The sequence below is a fragment of the Balaenoptera physalus genome (genome assembly GCF_965194825.1).
Source record: "Balaenoptera physalus genome assembly, chromosome: 21".
Taxonomy (NCBI): Eukaryota; Metazoa; Chordata; class Mammalia; order Artiodactyla; family Balaenopteridae; genus Balaenoptera; species Balaenoptera physalus.
In genome coordinates, this window is record NC_138902.1 from 11682672 (window position 1) to 11702042 (window position 19371).

General features: G+C 37.9%; 1 protein-coding gene across 1 annotated transcript in view; it reads left to right on the top strand.

Moving 5' to 3' along the window:
• KAT6A (lysine acetyltransferase 6A) overlaps positions 1-19371 on the top strand; it is a 108759-nt gene that overhangs the window by 45397 nt on the left and 43991 nt on the right. The window contains exons 3-7 of the mRNA XM_082444303.1: positions 9448-9556; positions 13245-13360; positions 13953-14034; positions 16759-16894; positions 18227-18543. Of these exons, the coding sequence (XP_082300429.1) occupies positions 9448-9556; positions 13245-13360; positions 13953-14034; positions 16759-16894; positions 18227-18543 (760 nt within the window). The remainder of the gene's footprint in view (positions 1-9447; positions 9557-13244; positions 13361-13952; positions 14035-16758; positions 16895-18226; positions 18544-19371) is intronic.

Sequence of the window (19371 nt, forward strand, 5' to 3'; positions counted from 1 at the left end):
CTTCTGGTAACCTCTATTCTACTTTCTGTTTGTATGAATTTAGCCACTCTAGGTACCCCATATAAGTAGAATCATACAATATTATTCCTTTTTGTGGTCTGCCACTTGATTTTTTAAAAAATGAGTTGCAATAATTATAGTTGAACATAAAGTTTTTTATATAATTTTTTATAGTGCTTTGTAGATATTTCATATTTAAGTCTAAGAACGATATGACCATTATTATTGCTTAGTGCATGTTTGAGTATTATAGGGAGTCTTATATGAATTACGTACTTCTTTCATACTCTTAACATTGGCTCTGCTAACTCGTCTCAATCATTTCTAGTGGTCATAAAACGAGAATTTGTAGCTTTTAAGAAGTCACAAATCTTTATTGCCTGATAGCCTGTGACAGGATCTCTTAGAGGTTTCTGAAATCATAAGTCTAAGCGCAGGTTTTTTTTCCTTGAAAACTCTGGTGGTCACAATTCCAGAATTTATCATTCAGGTCAGTCTTGAAAGAAATAATTGCAACAAAACAGATTCTTGATTATCCTTTATGTCAGTGTTTAAGAACAGAGACAACGTAAAGGTGGATTTGAGGTCCTCAGAAGATATTAGAAAATGAAGACAGTGACAGGTATATAGTGGATTAAAAAATTAACATCAAGTCTGGGAAAAATTAAAATTGGACTTTAATAAAGATGGGAATATCTCAGATGATATATCTCAGTATTTAGAAAAATGTCATTATATTTAAGATTGTCTAAATGATTGTGTTCAAAATTTATTTTCTTTCATGGCGTAACCTCATGTAATAGAGATCATTGGGCAAAATTTTTGCTGTCCTTTTTTTAATCAAAGTTATTTCCAAAAAAGTCAGAATGCTACTCAACCATGTGTCTACTAATGGGAGCATCTACTGTGTATTTGCCTCAGTGCTGCCATCCAGTGATTATTGTGGAGATCTCAACGTGGTGCTTAAGGCAGCCTAGGGCAACCCATGACACAGGGTACAATTTAAGTGCCTCCTGCCACAAATCTCCCCCTACTTTTGAGAAATTGAATGGCAGTAGGTTGCTGTGACAGAAATCTTAACTTAGTTATTGAGGCCATGAAATCACTTGGTGAGATTACTTGGAAACAGTAGAGCATTTTTATATTATTAAAATTATTATTGAGCTGTGTATAGCTTTATCAGGCTCATAACCAACTGATTGTTCTTTCTAAGATACTGTTTTTCTTATTATTACCAGTTTTTCAAGGTACTTTGATTAATGTATTGAACAACACTTCTCAAATGCATATTACATGCTAGGCGCTGTTCTTAGTACTAGGAATACAGTCCTCAACAAACAGAAATCAGAGCCTTCATGGAGTTTACATTTAGTGGGGGACAAATGATAAGATACACATACACACACAATATTTTAATTAGTGAAAAGGGTTAAGGAGAAAATATAAAGCAAGGCAGGGGATTATGAATTATTGTAGCTGGTGAGTTGCTTTGAAGTGTTGGAGGACACAGAAAGCCTTACTGAGAAGGTGACTTTTGCGTAGAGATCGGAAGGATCTAGGGAAGAGCTTTCCAGATAGAAGGAAAGCAAATGCAAAGGCCTGGAACAATTGACTTGTAAAGAAAGAGCAAGCAAGGAGGCTGGAGTAGAAAGTGAGAGGGAGAGAGCAATAGGAGATTAGGTCAGAGAGGCCACTGTGGGCTTGTGTGTGGGGGGTACAGGTAACGTGGGGCCTTTAAGCTGGAAGTGCTTGGGCTGGATGGAGAGTTTGGGGCACCAAGCGACTGCTCTGATTTACCTTCTAACAGGCTCACTCTGTGTTTAACGGTGTGTAAAGTCATTTGCTACAATTTTTTTTCTTGTTTTATTAGCTGTAGGAGTAAGTTTACTTTATATAGATATGAGAACAATCAGAAATAAGGACTACGTTTGGACAGTTCTGGGAACACTGATTATATTGCATATCGTGTATCTCTATACATATTTTAAAAAACTTTACTCGTGGATTATCAATTGTTCTTATTTTATCTTTGTGATACAGGATAATTGAAATCAGCTGGTAGAGTTTTACTTGGAAAATGTTACGAATATCACTACCCCAGTACATTTCAGGTTCAAATCTTACAGTGAACACAATGTAGTGTTAGCTTTTCTCACTGATTTTCATGCTCAGTGGTATTTTGGGAATGAGAATGATCTGGAGTTGTAATTTTTTACACACGTCACGATATGGTTAGGCATATGCTAAAACAAATCACAAAGTTAACTGATTAGCAGTTCTATTTGATCAACACAGAAAACCTCAGATTTATTTTGTAACCTAGGTGATTTATTTAAACCACTTTTTTGCTTCTAGTTCATCAGCTAAAATGACTCATCCTCAGAGTACTGTTACTCTTTCCCAAATTGCACTTAAAAAATGCCCTGAAAATAATTTTTTAAAAAACCCCTGAAATTATCAATTAGTTAAAATATCACGATCACTGTTGGTAATAGTATTTCTTTATGGATTCAATTCTGTTTTGGTAGCTAAAATATTTATTATTTTTATGCTTGGTCCTGTGACATCAAAGAATAAACATCTTCAGTGTACAGTGTTTAGTTCAAGGAAATTATGGCTGTACTGCCATGTGTTACTGAAAAGTATCTGTCTGTATAAAATTTGAGTCTGTTTGGACCAGTGTCTTTAATTGACTTAACAAATTGCTTTCCATCCTGTCTTATTTTCACACTGTAAATACCAATACTGTTTAAACTTTTTATTGCTGATAATAATCAAATTGTTTTGTGTAGGGAGTAGGCAAGGTCTAAGACTGTGGTCGTTTGATAAGTACCAGAATAACTGAGTTACACTGCCTGCACAGCTCCAAGTTAACCATGCAGCCAGTATGTCTAAATCACTGCCCACCCCTTTCCTCCAACTTTAATGAAAGACTTGCATGAACTCAGTTATTTTGTTTGAGGTAGACAAAATCTAGTAATATGGAGCAGTGATCATATATGAAAAATATTAACGGCAGTAATATTACAGGGAACATACAGGAACATATGGGGATAGTTTTGGTAAAGATTTCTTAGGTATGATTTTAAATAACATTTCTGCCATTAAGAACTTTATTGTCTGGTTCTAGATGACAAAGATATATGCTTGAAGACACAGATTACTGCATAGTTTTACTTTTTTAAGACTACATTTCCTATACTGAAGAATAACAATTTGTTTTTCAGACTTCCTCTTTTCTTCATCCTTGCATGTTTGCTTCCTTAAGTATGATCTAATCTATCCCTCAGAAGTAGCAGCAGATTAACTTAATATCTGTTAATTATGGTAACTAAATTTGAATTATGATACTATTCCTGCTCTGCCCTGTAGCTTCTTATTGTAACATAGGTTTCTCCAGCTCCAAGACTGCAGGTTATACAGGATTCTTTATCTGAACCCAGCTTTGTTTCTTTTTTAGCCAGACTGCTGAAATGATACACTGCACTTTATGTGAAAGTGGAACCACTAGTCTACCAGTAGCAGATCCTTACATTGGACTGTGTCCATATCTTCCTAGTGGAGCTACTTTTCCATACTCTTATCCCTATTTTAAAAAGAGGGTGGGTGGGGAGAGACCCAAGAAGACAAGTTGATACACAGTCCTTGATCTTTACCACTTCTCAGATGATTGTTGTTCTCTTATTGAACAAGTTCTGACATGAAGTTCTTCCCACCATGAGCTCTGATTGTGTGTGTGTGCAGGCGGGTGGCGGGGAGAGCTGTCATTTACCAATATTCTTTTCTCTAAAACTTAAAGTTTTTGCAAAACTTTACTATCTTGGGCACAGTCATCATTTTTGCTGAGTTGAACACATGTATATGATTCTTCTAAGATCATGCTTTCCCAGCTTTTTGACTTCTTTCATTGTCTTCAATTTTACTTTCTTCTGCTTTCAACTGGAATGTAAAACTCTTTGAAAGTGGGAGCTTTGTCTTTCTCACCGTTGTACCCTCAATTGTCTAGAATAGTGTTTACTAAATGTTAAAGAATTCATGCACATTTGCTATTTGGGGTTTTCTTTATTAGCAAGAACTTCATACGTAGGAAATCAGAAACTCGAACACTCCTCTGCTAACCACAATCTTTAGTCTTTCTACTTTTCTGTTTCTTTTACTTTCTACTGGACCTTTATTTCCATTTGATCAGGATTCCTATGGGTCCTTAACTCAGACTTTCAGTTTGTCAAGCCCTGTTCTGCTTGTGATGTCCAGCCTTAACTTTGTGGCCCACTATTGTAGAAATATTTGCATTTGCATTCTGGGGGATTCCCACCCTTTAGCTTATCTTGTCAATCTACAGTTCTCTGATTTTGTGAGTCCAAGGCTTCCGAGGTGTTAAGGAAAGTTGTACAGCTGTCTTGATTGGAAATACTACAAATTGATTCTCTCCTATCTTAGCTTTGTGGTTAGGGCTGATTGACAGTTTTATTTTCTATCACAAAGTGATTCCCTATCACTTTCCACGCAGATTTTCAGACTTTTCTGCTCTCTGTAAATGCCCAAACCCATACCTGTCTACTTCTCTTTAAGCAAAAACATAGCCTTCTATTTTAGTGAAAATATAGAGGCCACTTTGCAGGGATTCCATCAGCTTTTCTCTTCTGTATTTCAAATTTATTCTATGTTAATACATACTTTGCTGATTCTGTCTTGCCTGAGGAATGTGTGTCCATTTCCATTTTGATAGGAGGTTTTTCTGTTGTTGTTGTTACCTCTGTTCTTAAACCCAGCCAGTCTCACCTCTCAGTTTTCTCTGTCAGTTATCACTTTCTCATGGTCTTTCTAGCCAATCCCTGTCCCACTTGTAGCAGGTGATTTTGTTTCCTATTTTCCAGAAATAATGAGGCTATTGGAAGTGAGCATCCTCGACTTTTCCCTGTTCCCACCATCCCACCTACAAGCAGTATGCATCTACACCATTCTGTCTGTGAAGGCCAGTCCCTTTACCTATGCTTACAAATCCATTCTCTTTTCTAAGCCAGTGTTTTCCAGTAGAACTTTGTGTAATGATGAAATAGTTCTATATTTTTGCTGTCCAAAACTGTAGTCAGTAGCCACATGTGACTCCTGGGCAATTTAAATGTAGCTAGTATGACTGAGGGATTAAATTAGTTTTATTTTAAATTTAAATAGCCACATATTGTAGTGCCTGCCATATTGAACAGTGTAGCTCTAATCCTTACTACATAATATGTTCCTGTTATTTCTTGTTTCTTGAATCTCTTTGACCATGTGTGTCTTCTCTTCCACATTTAAATAGGTTTAGTCTTTCTCATTTGAAATAACTAGAACACATCAAAACCCTTTGTCATCTCCTTCTAGCTGTCTCCTGTCTACTCTCTGTCCCTGCATGGCAGCTTGTTGGTTCCTGTGACTTCAGTTCTTAATCCTGTCACTGAGAAGGGCTCTGTCTTAGTGAGGTCTCCAGCTATTTCTCAGTTGTAGAATCCAGTAGTTACTTTATCTTCCCAACGTTGATTTTTGATTGCTCTCTGCTTCTTGAAATTCTTGTGTCATCACTTCTCTTGGTCTGTTTTGTCTTGGTCCTTTCTGGCCTGCTTTTCCTCTGATGCTTCTAAATGTTGCTGCTCTTCTATCCCGACTTTGTCTCACTTCTCCACTCCCCTCCCTTTACTCTCTACCCCTTCCACCCACTCCACTTACCTCCACCCTCTCACTGGGCATTGTCCGTTATCACTTGCACGCTCATGTCTTTTAAATCTATCTCTAGCCTCTTTTCTAAGTTCCAAACTTCACTGTCTAAATCACCATCGGTATTTCTTTCAGAATATTCCAGAGTATATTGAGTATATTGAGTACCACAGTCCTACTCAATAGATGTTCATAATTAAATTTAACTTTCTAATTAAAATATATATTCAGAAAAGTACACAGATTGTAAGTGTATGCCTTAATTCCTAATTAAGATCCATGAAACCATCATCCAGGTCAAGAAAAGTAACATTATTTATACCTCAGAAGTCCCTCTCCAATTCATTACCTCTTTCTTTCTCCCTAAAGGTAATCACTATCCTGACTTATAATAATATAGAGCTATTTTTGAACTTTATATAAATAAAATGATATATTATGTATTCTTCTGGGTCTATTCTTTGGCTGTTGTTTGTGATATGTTGTTGACTGTAACTTGTTTATTTTCATTACTGTTTAATGTTCTACTGTATGGATATAGCATAATTTATTTGTGTAACCATTCATTGATAGTTATTTGGGTAGTTTTTATTTGAGTAGATTTTGGTGTTATGAATAATGCTGCTCTGCTCATTTTTTTTTTTTTTTTTAAATGGTTGGTTTTTGTTTTTTTTTTAAATTTATTTATTTTATTTATTTATGGCTGTGTTGGGTCTTCGTTTCTGTGCGAGGGCTTTCTTTAGTTGCGGCAAGCGGGGTCCACTCTTCATCGCGGTGCGCGTGCCTCTCACTATCGCGGCCTCTCTTTTTGCGGAGCACAGGCTCCAGACGCGCAGGCTCAGTAGTTGTGGCTCACGGGCCCAGTTGCTCCGTGGCATGTGGGATCTTCCCAGACCAGGGCTCGAACCCATGTCCCCTGCATTGACAGGCAGATTCTCAACCACTGCGCCACCAGGGAAGCCCTGCTCTGCTCATTTTTGTGTATGCTTTATTATATATTGTGTGTATGTACTTCGTTTGGGTATATAGCCAGGAGTGGAAGTGCAGGATCATATGGTATGCTGTGTTTATTTTTAGTAGTTTTCAGAGTGGTTTTGTCAATTTATATTCCTATCAGCAGTGTAAGAGAGTTTCTTTTGTTCCACTTTGTTACCAATACTTACTATTGCCAGTCTTCATAATTTTAGCCTTCCTTGAAGATCTGCTTCCTTGATGTCTAGTGAGGTTGAGCATCTTTTCTTATGTTTATTGGCCACTTGTATATTACATATGTATTTTCTGTTGTAAAGTACCTGTTGAAGTCTTCTGTCTGTCTTTTCCTTATTGACATGTAAGAGTTCTTTGTATATACAGTACTGGATATGAACATTTGTTGGTTAAATGTGAGTTAATATCTTCCATTCTGTGGCTTGCCTCTTCACTTCTTTAATGGTGTCTTTCTAGTCTTGCGTCCTTCTTACTGTGTTCCCTACCCCAAATCAATTAGCCAGCAGTTCCTGCCAGTTACACCTTTAAATACCTCTTTTGTCTCTTCTCCAGTCCTTTCATCAGTGCCTTAATGCAGGCCCTTGTTACTCAGGGCCTGGATCATAGATCATATCCCTTCCCGTCCATTTCCAACCACGTACAGAGTGACTTTTCTAAACTTCAAATCTTACTCATATCATTCCTCTGTTAAAATCTTCTCGTGGTACTTAGAGGCTACAGCATAAAGCTTAAGCCTCTTGACCTTGCTTCTGCCTTCTTTAGAGGTTACTTCAAGTTTCTACTCCTGGATGAAGTCTTTCCCGACTTTATTCCCTGGTTCCTTTTCATATTTCTTTTTAAAGAAAGGATGTGGTTGTCTTTACCACAGGCACAGTTGTTAAGACAGCTTCCTGCTGTTCATCTCTCATTTTATCTCTTGGCTGAGCAGTACTGTTAGTTTGCTTGTGTTGGACATTTTTACGTTGATGTACCATCCAACTCTCTGATTAGTCTATTTCCTTTTCAGGCTTTTTCCTCTGCCAGTCCCTTAAATATTGATGTTCTGACCTTGGCTTTCTTCTTTCCACCTGTTCTCCGTGGGAGAACCCATCAACTCCGATGGCCTTACTGCCACTTTGTATGTGCAGTCAGCCCTCAAGGTATCTGCAGGGTCCGGGTTCCAGATTCAGCTGACTAGGATCCACGGTTGGTTAAATTCAAGGATGTGGAACCTGCGGATATGGAGGGCTGACTGTCTATGACTTCCAGATTTTTATTTCCAGACCACCTTTTCTCTTGAACTCCAGATCCATGGGCATTGCCCCTTTGATGTTTCTTAGGCATTTTAAGCTCATTAAGTCCCAAACTAAGCTCATACCTCCCAACTCCCAAATCCAATTCTGTATGATTCTGTATTTTCTTTGAACATCCCCTTCAGGTATGCCTGCCTGTCAGATACCTCTGTGAAGCCTTTCCCTGATACCACTTTTCCCTACTTGATCACTTCTTCCTGTGTTTCCCTATCATGGTACCTGCAAACATCTGTTCTCCCCTGTAGACTAAAAGCATCTTGAGGGCTTTGTATCACTGTCCTGCACAATGCTTAGCATAAGTAGTTGAGAGGTGACTGAGAGTACCTCCAACTGAACACACCTGAAATCAGATTCATCATCGCTTTGCTTTCCTCCTGGTCTTCTTCTTTAAAATGACTCACCTTTCGCAGTTAATGACATCACCGTCTTTGCAGTTAAGTTAGTCATGTTTAATTCCTTTTCTGTCACCTCCACAACTAGCTGGTTTCTGAGTCCATAGCTATGTTTTCCTATTCCATTCCCTTAGCTTTGGTTCAGGTTCTTACCTTGTCTTCACCAGACTATTGCAATCCCTGTTTAAATGTTCTACCTATCTTTAGGTTTTCCCCAGTTTGTCTTTGTTATTGCTACTGGAATTATTTTTGTCAAATACAGTTGATCATCTCTTGGTTCAGTAACCTGTTCGTCTTTTCTTGAGGATAAAGTCCAACTTCTTTATAAGACATTCAGTGGCAGTCTTAAAGAACTGGTCTAGTCTTCCTCCCTCCACTTATCACGGAAGCCATATCCTTTAAGCGCTAGCCTTGGCAGACTGCAAACCGAAGTTCACCTTGTTTATACTACCTGTATTGCCTTTCTCTCCATCCAGTGCTGTGGAGGAACCTAGAGACCTAGCTTTAAACCTGCTTTTAACAATTAGTATCTGTTGTCCTTGGACAAGCTTCTCAAGATACCATAACACACACGTATTAAGTACTGGCACTTAGTATGTGTTACCTTCCTCGTTCAACCCTTCTCTTCCAAACCACAGTTGGAATTTATCCTTCCCATTTGTACAGAGCTCTTACTGTTACCTTTCATTATGCTTATTAAACATCTTATTTTTCTCCTACATCACATGCCTTTTAAGGGCTGATACTATGATTTCTTGTGCTTAATTCAGTTGAATTTTTCATTCTTAGGTAATGGATTTGCTTTGCCTAATCCACACTGTATCATTTAGTTTCTAAGTGACCAACATGATTGGGATATGATTTTTTGGACCAAACTTGTCACTACGGGGACCGTTTGTAAAGGCCCAGCCAAAGCAGCTTGGTAAAAACTCACCTACTTTGTTGGAAATTTAGGAGGGGGATACATTTGTCCCAAAGTCATATGTAACTCTCGAAGGAATTTACAACTGTAATTGTAATGTCTTTATATTTATACTAAAAAAAAGCCCCAGTACCTGAGAGAATTGTGTTTTTCTTTACAGCCAGTTGCTGAACCAATCCCCATCTGTAGTTTCTGTCTTGGTACAAAAGACCAAAACCGAGAAAAGAAGCCAGAGGAACTAATCTCCTGTGCAGACTGCGGCAACAGTGGTATGTAGCCCTTGTGTCCTTGTGACAGGTGCCCTCCGGCGAGAGGATGTTTGACTGGAGTTTGTACCCTTGGTCCTTAAGAAAGGAACATTTTAATTTGATTCTGGTTTTAGGTACCTGAGATGAGCTTCTAGATGAGGGAGGGATTTAAATGTATAGTTGAAATGTTTTATTCAGTTAAGTTAAATCAGGCCTCAGCTGTTATTGTTGTTTTTATAAAAAGCTTTCCATAGACTTATTTTTTTCTGTTGGTCTTTATATTTCACTGTCAAACATCTGTTCGAATCACAGCAATCAGTTAGAAGTTATTGCTGGTTTCTTTAATAATCACTACTTATCTTTCTTGATTTATGCCTCAGGCTTCATGAATAGAACCAGGATGATAACAGATTTGTTTTTCTTGATAGAAACTTACATATGTCACATTGGGAAATAGAGCGTTGACACTGCAATTTAGTGAGCTGTGTGAAACTCTGGGCTCTAAAAAAGGTTTTGCAAAGAGTCTCCTAATTTGTCAATTCCAGAGATAGTCTTGGTCTGCATTTTAAGAACTTACGCGGCTTTGCAGTATCTTTAATCATTGGCTTAATAGTCAGTGTTTTATACCAGTGACAAATAGGATTTAGTCCAGAAAGCAGAAAACACACTACATACTTCAAGGGGAGAGGAATTTAATACTAGAATCAGGTTTTTGTGAGATCGTTGGAAGGGCTGAAGAGGCAAGCTCTGGACTGGGCCTCAAGGACTGATTCCTGGGACGTTGCAGAACTGGCCCACCAGGGAGCCACTGCATCTGCCTCCATCTGGAAGAGGTGGAAGTGGGAAGTACTGCAGAACCGTTGAGTTCTGTAGCTGGTGCTGAAACGCTGAATTCGGCCATTGTCATAACTGCTTCTGGATAGCCATGAAGGTGGAGAGTTATGAAACTGGCGTTTTCATAACTTTTCATTAGAAAACAGTATCAGGAAGAAGATGGTCTTTGCTTCATTACTACCTTTCAGAAATCACCCAAACACATCCCATTGGTAGAATTTAATTCGTATCTAGAGCCTAACTGCAAGAGAGTCTGGGAAGTATAGTCTTCAGCTTTTCGGTTTTTATGTATAGAAGGCATTAGAAGGAGGTGGGAAGAGATCGAGTAGTGGTGACCATATTCAGCATAATACCACAAACCAAAATGAATTCTGGGTGGGTTTCACAGTTAAATATAAACCATAAAATCCTAAAAGGTTAGACAAAAATATAGTGACATGTCATACAATACAGTGATTTCTGAACTGTTTTAGTAATGGAACCCTTAAGAAATCTTATGAGAACTCAAATATATAAAACAGGTAAAAATGAATCTGGTTTAGGTGAGGTAGGAATGAAATGGGAGCAGGGAGAGGGTTGTGTTATAGCCCTGCCTTCTGAGAAGCATTATATTTGAGGTGGTCTCTGAGTTTCTGTAAGATAGGGAAGAGCGTACTTTGAAAATCTTACTGTAGAGGGGACTTTTAAAGAACTAGTAAGATAAATAACTATTAGTTACCCCTGCTATAGAAATAAATTACTACAGAACTTAGCAGCTAAAAGCAACAACAAACATTGTTTATTTCATGTTGTTTCTTTGGGTCAGGAATTAGGGAGTGGCTTATCTGGGTGGTTTTGATTTGGGATCTTTCATGAGGTTGCAATTAAGATTGCAGGTCCTGTGCTTGTGTCATCTGAAGGCTTTCATGGTGACTCATTTACCTGGCTGGCAAGTTAATGCTGCCTGTTGACAGGAAGCCTCAGCTCTTTGCCCTGTGGACCTTCCCATAGGGCTGCATGAGTGTCCACAGGTGGCGGCTGATTCCCCCAAGCAGGTATCTGAGAGAAAGAGCAAGGTGGAATTGGCAGCATCTCTTATACTTACCTTAGAAGTCACGCTGTCATTTCAGCAGTATCCTGTTTGGTGTGGGAGAGAACAACACAAGGGCGTGAACTGGTGTTGTTACCAGGAGGGCTGCTTGGAGCTTGGCTATCAGAATAACCAAGGAAGAAAGTATGGACATGGTCAAGTATACGAAATTTGGTACTTTTCAAATTGAGAACTAAAATACCCCAGATTTTAAAAAGCAAGAATTGTTTGAGAAAAATAATTGCATTAAATATGGCAAGGGGCCAAAAGCTCTAAAGTATAGAGCGTGTGCTTACATTTCTAAACGTGAAGTCTGGGGGCAGAGCCTATGAATAGGCAGTTCACACGAGAGAAAGTTAAGAGTTGAGCGTGTGAAAAACGTTCTACCCAAATAATAATAGGAGCGCACACCAAAGCAGCAGCGAAGTGTTATTTTATAGCTTTTATAGAGCTCGAAAGATAAGAGAGCCCAAACTGGAGCTGATAGAATTGCGGTAAAATATTTGTGCTTTGCTGGTGGCACTGGGTATTATATCATAGGATTTGAAGCATGTTTTGGCAGTGCAAGTCTACCTCTCAAGCTATAACAATGTTTATTTCATCTCACTCACCAACTCCTCTTTCAGGAATTTATTCTCAGGAATTAACTTAAAAGAAGGAAAGAATCTATCATCATGAAATAATTCACTTTAGTGATCTAATAACTGTTACGGGTAATTGTCTAAATATTTGCAACAGGGAAATGGTCAGGTAGGTTATAGTGTGTCAAGTCAGTGGAATATAATCAGTTTAAGGAATGTAAATATAAAGTTTGCTTGAATAAAATAATGGAGAAAAGCAAAACAAAGCCGTATATATTCTATAATTAAAACCATGCAAGGGCTTTAGTTACTTTTCAAAGGAAGAATAGGACACGAAAGTGGCTGTTCTAGGATGATGAGATTATGGGTGAGGCTTTTACACCTCTTCCATTTTCCTTGGATGTTAGTGATGTTTTGATGATAAATTTCTTATCATCTCTTAAAAGAGAAAATTATTTAGGGATAGAAGAGAGAGGAGAGAAGATAATTTAACCAACCCTTTCTCTCACTGAAGAAAAATAAACATAACGAATTTTTAGAGGAAAGGGATAAATCTTTTCAGAGTTGAGAGCAAATTGGCTACCCGAAGCTTTTGAGAATCAAACTGATACTAACTTTTGGGAGAGGAAACATTTTTTTCTGTTACTATTAATTTTGATCACACTAGAAATATTGCTTAGGTTTTAGTTTTAGCTTGAGTGCCTTAAATCATGAGCACATAACTCACTTTTAAATGGTGGGATTTTTAAAATATATTTTTTAGTTATAAAAGTAACACATGTTATTGTTTTAAAAATGAGAGCACAGAAGGGTATAAAGTAAAATGTAAAATCCTTTTCCTGCAAAATATTTATAGCTCTATATCCTAGGATGTTACAGTTGTAAACAGTTTTTGTGTTATTCTTCCAGAAATGGCCCAGGCATGTTTTGTATTCGTATGCATGGGAGCATGTGTACACACATAGTGCTTTAATTAATGCAGGCTTAATAAAAGTTTGGAGTTTGTCAAGTTTTTTATAATCAAATGGGGGAGGGTGATGTATTTAGCACGCATAAACCTGAATTGAGTGCCCAGTCCTGATGAGGCGTGTGTGGCAAGCTTCCAGGGGCTTCTCGTTTTCCTTGATGTTTTGATTTAAGAAAATTGCCTTTTTCTACCTCATTCCTTTAATACAGTTACAAAATGATTCTTGATTGTTTCGTTTGCGAACTTTCCCCTTATTAGGTCATCCATCCTGTTTAAAGTTTTCCCCCGAGCTAACGGTTAGAGTGAAGGCCTTACGGTGGCAGTGCATCGAGTGTAAAACGTGCAGCTCCTGTCGCGATCAAGGCAAAAATGCAGTGAGTATCTTCGTCTTCCAACGTGAATATTTCATTTAGAAGTAGAATGTACAACTGGCATTTTCCTCTAAGTATGGTTGGTTATTTTCTGTCACTTGGTCCAGCAGAATTTAGAACAGTAGCTCCTTCAAGTTACACATCATTAGTTTAGAATACTTGCTCATTGACACTTGGATGATTTCTAGGTAGTTTCTGAAGCACCTTAATTGTATGTTTGCAGAGAGACTAGCTACGTTAAAGAAATACTCGTGAAATTTGTTTGAGTAATATGGAGGTATTCATTTAGGGATGGTCAGTTATATTAATTACAGTCATCCGTTTCTCTTCTTTTATTAAAACAGACTAAAGTTAGCTTGTATCTGGCTACTGGATAAACTTAAAAGTAATGAAACTTTAGTTTTTATTAAAGATGGATGAAGCAAAACTTTTTGCTAACTCAGGCTGTCCGTTTACTCAACTAATAAAAATTAAGGGAACTTTTATTATTATGGTAACTCATCTTCTTTATGGAAAGGAGCTTCCTAGGTTTCATGAAGTCGTGATCCTGATGTGTTTCACAAGGTTGAACCAAACTGTTCTTTCTCTCCTTTAGGATAACATGCTCTTTTGTGATTCCTGTGACCGAGGTTTTCACATGGAGTGTTGTGATCCACCACTCACCCGGATGCCAAAAGGTAAGAAATACTTTCTGAAATCAGTCTGGCAATATAAAGGGGCAGGTTAGTGAAAGCGCTTTTTAATCTGCTTTGTTAAGATGAGAGAATAATTTGCATCTTTCTATTTGGTGTTGTGTAAGTAGAAAGAGCGAGCAGTCACCCTAAAGGTGGGGATAGTCTTTCTGTTTAGGCATCCTAACATTCTTATGTGGTGTGGATTTATTATTAGTTTCCTCTGTTTTCATTATTTAAGTATCCATGGAGGGTGAAGGTGTTCATTTATAATTTTTTGCCAACTCTCTATAGCTAGAGGGCAAAATGCTTGCCTTATGTAATAGTTTGAAATATTTGTTTCTTGAAAGGAAGAAGTGAAGTTGTATTAGGTCATGTTGATTATATCACAGCTCATCACTTTTGAGGGGCCGAAAGCTATCAGGGCCTCTGATTTATCGAAAACCTTAAAAATTTTATAACATTTTGCAAACAAACAGGTGCCCAAATCAGAAGAATACAGCTTAATAATGTTATTCTATTCTTTTGACTCCTGTTCCTTGAAAGGTATTTAGTTGGGATACAGTTGCCTGTTGGTTGGATTTTCATCTTATCATATGCTTATAAGTTTCTTAAAAAAAAAAAAAATCATTAGTCTTCTCTGCTTTGTCTTACCATAAATTCCATTTTCAACTCGGATTTTGTGATTTATAGGTTTCTTAAGTAAAATGCTTATGGGATACTTGATGTGTCTGTTTGAAGAAATTTTTCCTGTTGAGGGAAAGGGACTCAACCTTAGTTATAGCCAAGTTATTCCACTTTAGGATTTTACTTGAGTTCCTCTGTGCCACTATTGATTGTCACCTTTTGAAGAGCCTACATTTATATGTATTGGAAGAATAAGTATCCCCCATTTCCTACCTCTTCCATTTACTTGAAATGTGGACAAAAGGCCTTCTGAGAATCCTTCAAGATAGTAAAGATTTTCTTAGGACTTCATTCCTGTGTATTTAATGCCTACAAAGGAAGTTTTTGGAAGCTTAAAGCAGGCAATATTTTATTTTGAAATAATTTCAGATTTACAGAAACGTAGTACAAATAGTACAGAGAGTTCTCATTGTACCCTTTACTCAGCTTCCCCTAAAGTTAACATCTTACAGTTACTGAAACCAGGAAACTTAACATTGATCTGATGTGATTAATCTACAGACCTTATTTGAATTTCTGGTCCTGAGAATCCAATCCAGGATGTCACATTACATTTAGTTGTCATATTTCCTTACTCTCTTCCAGTCAGTTCCTCAGATTTTGTCTTTCCTGACCTTGACACTTTTGAAGAATACTGGCCAAGTATTTTGTAGAAAGTCCTTCGTTTTGGGTTTGTCTCTTGCTTTATCGCGATTAGACTGAGGCTATGCAGTTTGACAAGAATACTAGAGAAGTGATGTTGTGCCCTCTTAGTGTATCATAACAAGGGTATATTATACTGGTCTTATTAATAGTGGTGTTAACTTGGACCACTTGATTATAGTGGAGAAACTTGACAGACACCTTAAAGTTACTCTTTTTCTGCTTTGTATCTCCTTTAGCATCAGTCATTGATTCGTGCATGCACCACTTTTTACTGTGGTGTTTGTCTACATAGTGATGATTTTTCTATTTCCATCATTTCTTCTACATTTACTAACTGTAATTCTGCTATAAGAAAGAGTGATCCCCAGCTGTGAGATGATCTGAGGTGATGCCTGTTTGGCAAACTTTGGTTTTTGCTGTCAGAGCTCCCATCCTGGCTTCTGAAGCCGATATGGTTGCCCTGGGGTGGGCACCCCCTGGCTCCCACGGGCTCCCAGGTTTGACTCTATCCATTTGGAGTGGTTTGGGGACCCCAAAGCCTTTGCTCCTGTTGGTTTGTCCCTGACAGCAGACAAAGCCTTGTGCTGTCCTCAGTTTTCCCCCTTTATTTCTTTTGAAGAACCAATTTTTCACGGTACTTGTCCTGATTGTTTTCATAGTGTTCAAATCTGTATTTTTGTATGTAGGGGGAAATAATTTTCTCAACACTGATCGTTAATAAATACTGTATTAAGTTGTCATGAAGGAGTTCTTGTTTAATAAATGGACATGTAAAAACAACAAAAAAAACACACCAAAAAAAAAAAAGAGTGATCCCTTTCTCCCACTTATTTATTTATTCAGCTATTCAAATCATTATGGACTCGTGGATGTTTATTTTATTCTATGGCTTATAGTCCATTGCTGTGATTATTCCTTTTTTTCTGGATTGACCCAGATCTGGCTGTTGGGAGTTCCTTCACGTTGGGTTCTGGGTCCTTTTCACATGCCTTCATCATCTGTTGAGCACTTCTTTATTTCCTGGCACCACAAGCTGTTCCAGGTTATCTTGTATTTTCCCAGCTCCAGTCCTGGACTCAGCCATTCCTCTATGGGAACCTGGCTTCTTTTCTTGCAGAACAGTAATTAGAAGCCCGTATGTGGGTTCTGGGTATAAAGTGAGGATCAGTGGACTTCAGCCATGTGTGGCCTTCAGGATATTTGTGAGTCTCTTCCAGTTGTTTGTAGAATTTTGTGTGTGTATGTTTTCATGTTTATTTTTCTGGGGGGCTTTTATCAGATTTTCAAATGAGAGTCCTTGACCTGAAACAGGTTAAGAACTCCTGGCTTAGAGTATCTGAACTCTTTCAGTGTATTTATGTCCATTGTGCTTTTATGTGGAATATTCTTTCTTTATAGGCATGTGGATATGTCAGATATGTCGACCTAGGAAAAAAGGACGAAAACTTCTACAGAAAAAGGCGGCACAGATAAAACGGCGCTATGCTAATCCAATAGGACGTCCAAAAAACAGGTTAAAGAAACAAAACACGGTGTAAGTTGTACTTGTGGCAAGGTGAGGGGAGAAGAGCGTAGGGTCTTCTCTGTAGCACAGGGTTCACTTGTTTGCTCTGCGAAAAGACACGCAGTTGTCATAGCTGCCACTTTTATGTAATAATAATGACTAACTCTTACTGAGCCCTTAATAAAGTGCCAAGGCACTCACTGTTCTAAGTGCTTGACTTGTGTTAAATCATTTAATTCTCCCACCAGCCCAGTGAAGTAGGTACTGTTGGTACTCTCCTTTTTCAAAGGAGGAAACTACAGTCTAGAACGATTAACTTGCATAGTTTATAGTAAGTGTTCAACTGAGATTAAAACCCCAATAGGCTGGCCCCAAGGTCTGGCTCTAAACCGTTACCTTAGATTGCTTCTTTTACCTAAAAAACAAGGAAGAAAAAATTACATTATTGAAGCATTTCACAGATTCTTCTCTTGATGTAATCTCAGTAGTTTATTTCTGTTATATGTACAGATTGCTGGATAGCTTCTCCTGTTGCGGTCATAGCTAAGTTCCATTTCTGTGTCCTGAAGTAAAATAATGTGACTTTTCATCTGTTAACAGAAATCAGGGATATAATTATCTCTTGTGGACTAGAAAACTGGGCTAGGTCTGGAGGAGATGGGGCAAGATTAAGTAGCTAATTTTCTCATTTCTTTGGAGTATCTCTACAGTAATTCACCTTTGATGATATGTAAACTATCTTTAGGCCTGTCAACCTCTCACAAAATTTACCCACCCTTTGTACACTTAAGACGAAGGTGGTATAGCTGAAATGAGTGGGCATTAGCAGCTTGAAATACATAGAACCAGTATTGTAGTTCATATTTTAAATCTTAAATCAAGCTTTAACTTTCCTGTAAAAAGATCTTTTGATTCCTGACTTGCAGAGAGTAACCCATCCTTATGTTTAGAGGTAAGAGTATAACTCTGAGTTGGTGCAGAGATCCTTGGACTTCGTACCTGGAAAGGTCTTAGTTTTTCTCTGGTACAGCTTTCATTGTATAGATGAAGACACTGTTGTTTAAAGAGACTGTGATTTGTCCAAGATATGCAGCTAGTAAGTGGCAGAATTATGACTCAGATATGCCCTCTGACTCCTGGCCTAGGATTCTTTTCACTATAAAATGAATAGGCTTCCCAGAAATAGATGTTTCTAATAACATTACTTTTTAGTCATATAATATTTACAGTTTATGGACTATTCTTAACGATATAGATTCTTAAAATATAGTTGTAGGTTATTTACTGTGTGTTATATATTAAATAGAAACCATATAAAGATTTCTTTTTAATAGTTTCCCTTTTCCCTGTTTGATTCTTTAGGTCAAAAGGTCCCTTCAGCAAAGTTCGAACAGGCCCTGGAAGGGGTCGGAAACGTAAAATCACTCTCTCCAGCCAGTCAGCATCGTCATCAGAAGACGGATATCTAGAGCAAATAGATGGCTTGGACTTCTGCAGAGATGGCAGCGTCCCCTTGAAGTTCAATAAGAAAACCAAAGGGCTCATCGATGGCCTTACCAAATTCTTTACCCCTTCCCCTGACGGGCGGAAACCTCGAGGGGAAGTGGTGGACTACTCTGAGCAATATAGAGTCAGGAAAAAGGGCAACAGAAAATCAAGCACTTCAGATTGGCCCACAGGTAAAAGTTTGTTCACTTAGAAACAAAAAGTATTCCAAAGTGTGTTATTTGGAATAACAATAGTTATCTGGAGTAGATTTATATTTGATTATTAAAAATTGGTCTTGGACTATAAGAATGTGCTGAAGATATGTATGTAGGTGATGCTCAAGTGATAACTATGGCAGGAACTTAGAGGCTAGAGGTGAAGTTGGAGAATGGACAGGTAGGAGTTTTAGAGAAAAGAAGATGCTTTTTGGGTAGAACCACAAAGAATCTGCCTACAGAAATTTAGTGTATAACCTTGACTCAAGGATAACTTTATGTAATATTTCATAAATTACAAAATAAATTATGTGATGAACATCAAGATGCTTACTTTATTCCTGGAAGGATATTGCGGAGTATAGGTAGATACTGGGTTGGCCCAGAAGTTCATTTGGGTTTTTCCAAGCCTGAACGAAGTTTTGGGCCAACCCAATAAAATGCTGTTGATCTGAGCATAAGTGAAAGACCAAACTATATGCAAATATGATGAGGTCATTGATTTTTCTACTTCAGATCTTGGCAAATACAGTTGTAATTTTTCATGGATTATACATAAAAAGAAAGAGCAAGAGAACCACAGCTTCAGACCATTTGCTTATGTGTCAGGCTCAGGTCCCTAGTTTTCAAAGTAGAAAACATCTGTGGAGAAGAGTTAAAAGTATAGCAGATAATTCAAGTCAGAGGAGAACATTTTGATGAGCCGTCCAGATAATTAGAGCTGGTCTCATCGCTGTTGAGTTGCAAGAGCCTAACCGTGTGAAGAAAGTTAGAAAGGGCTCTGAGGAAAGCAGAAGAACAAGA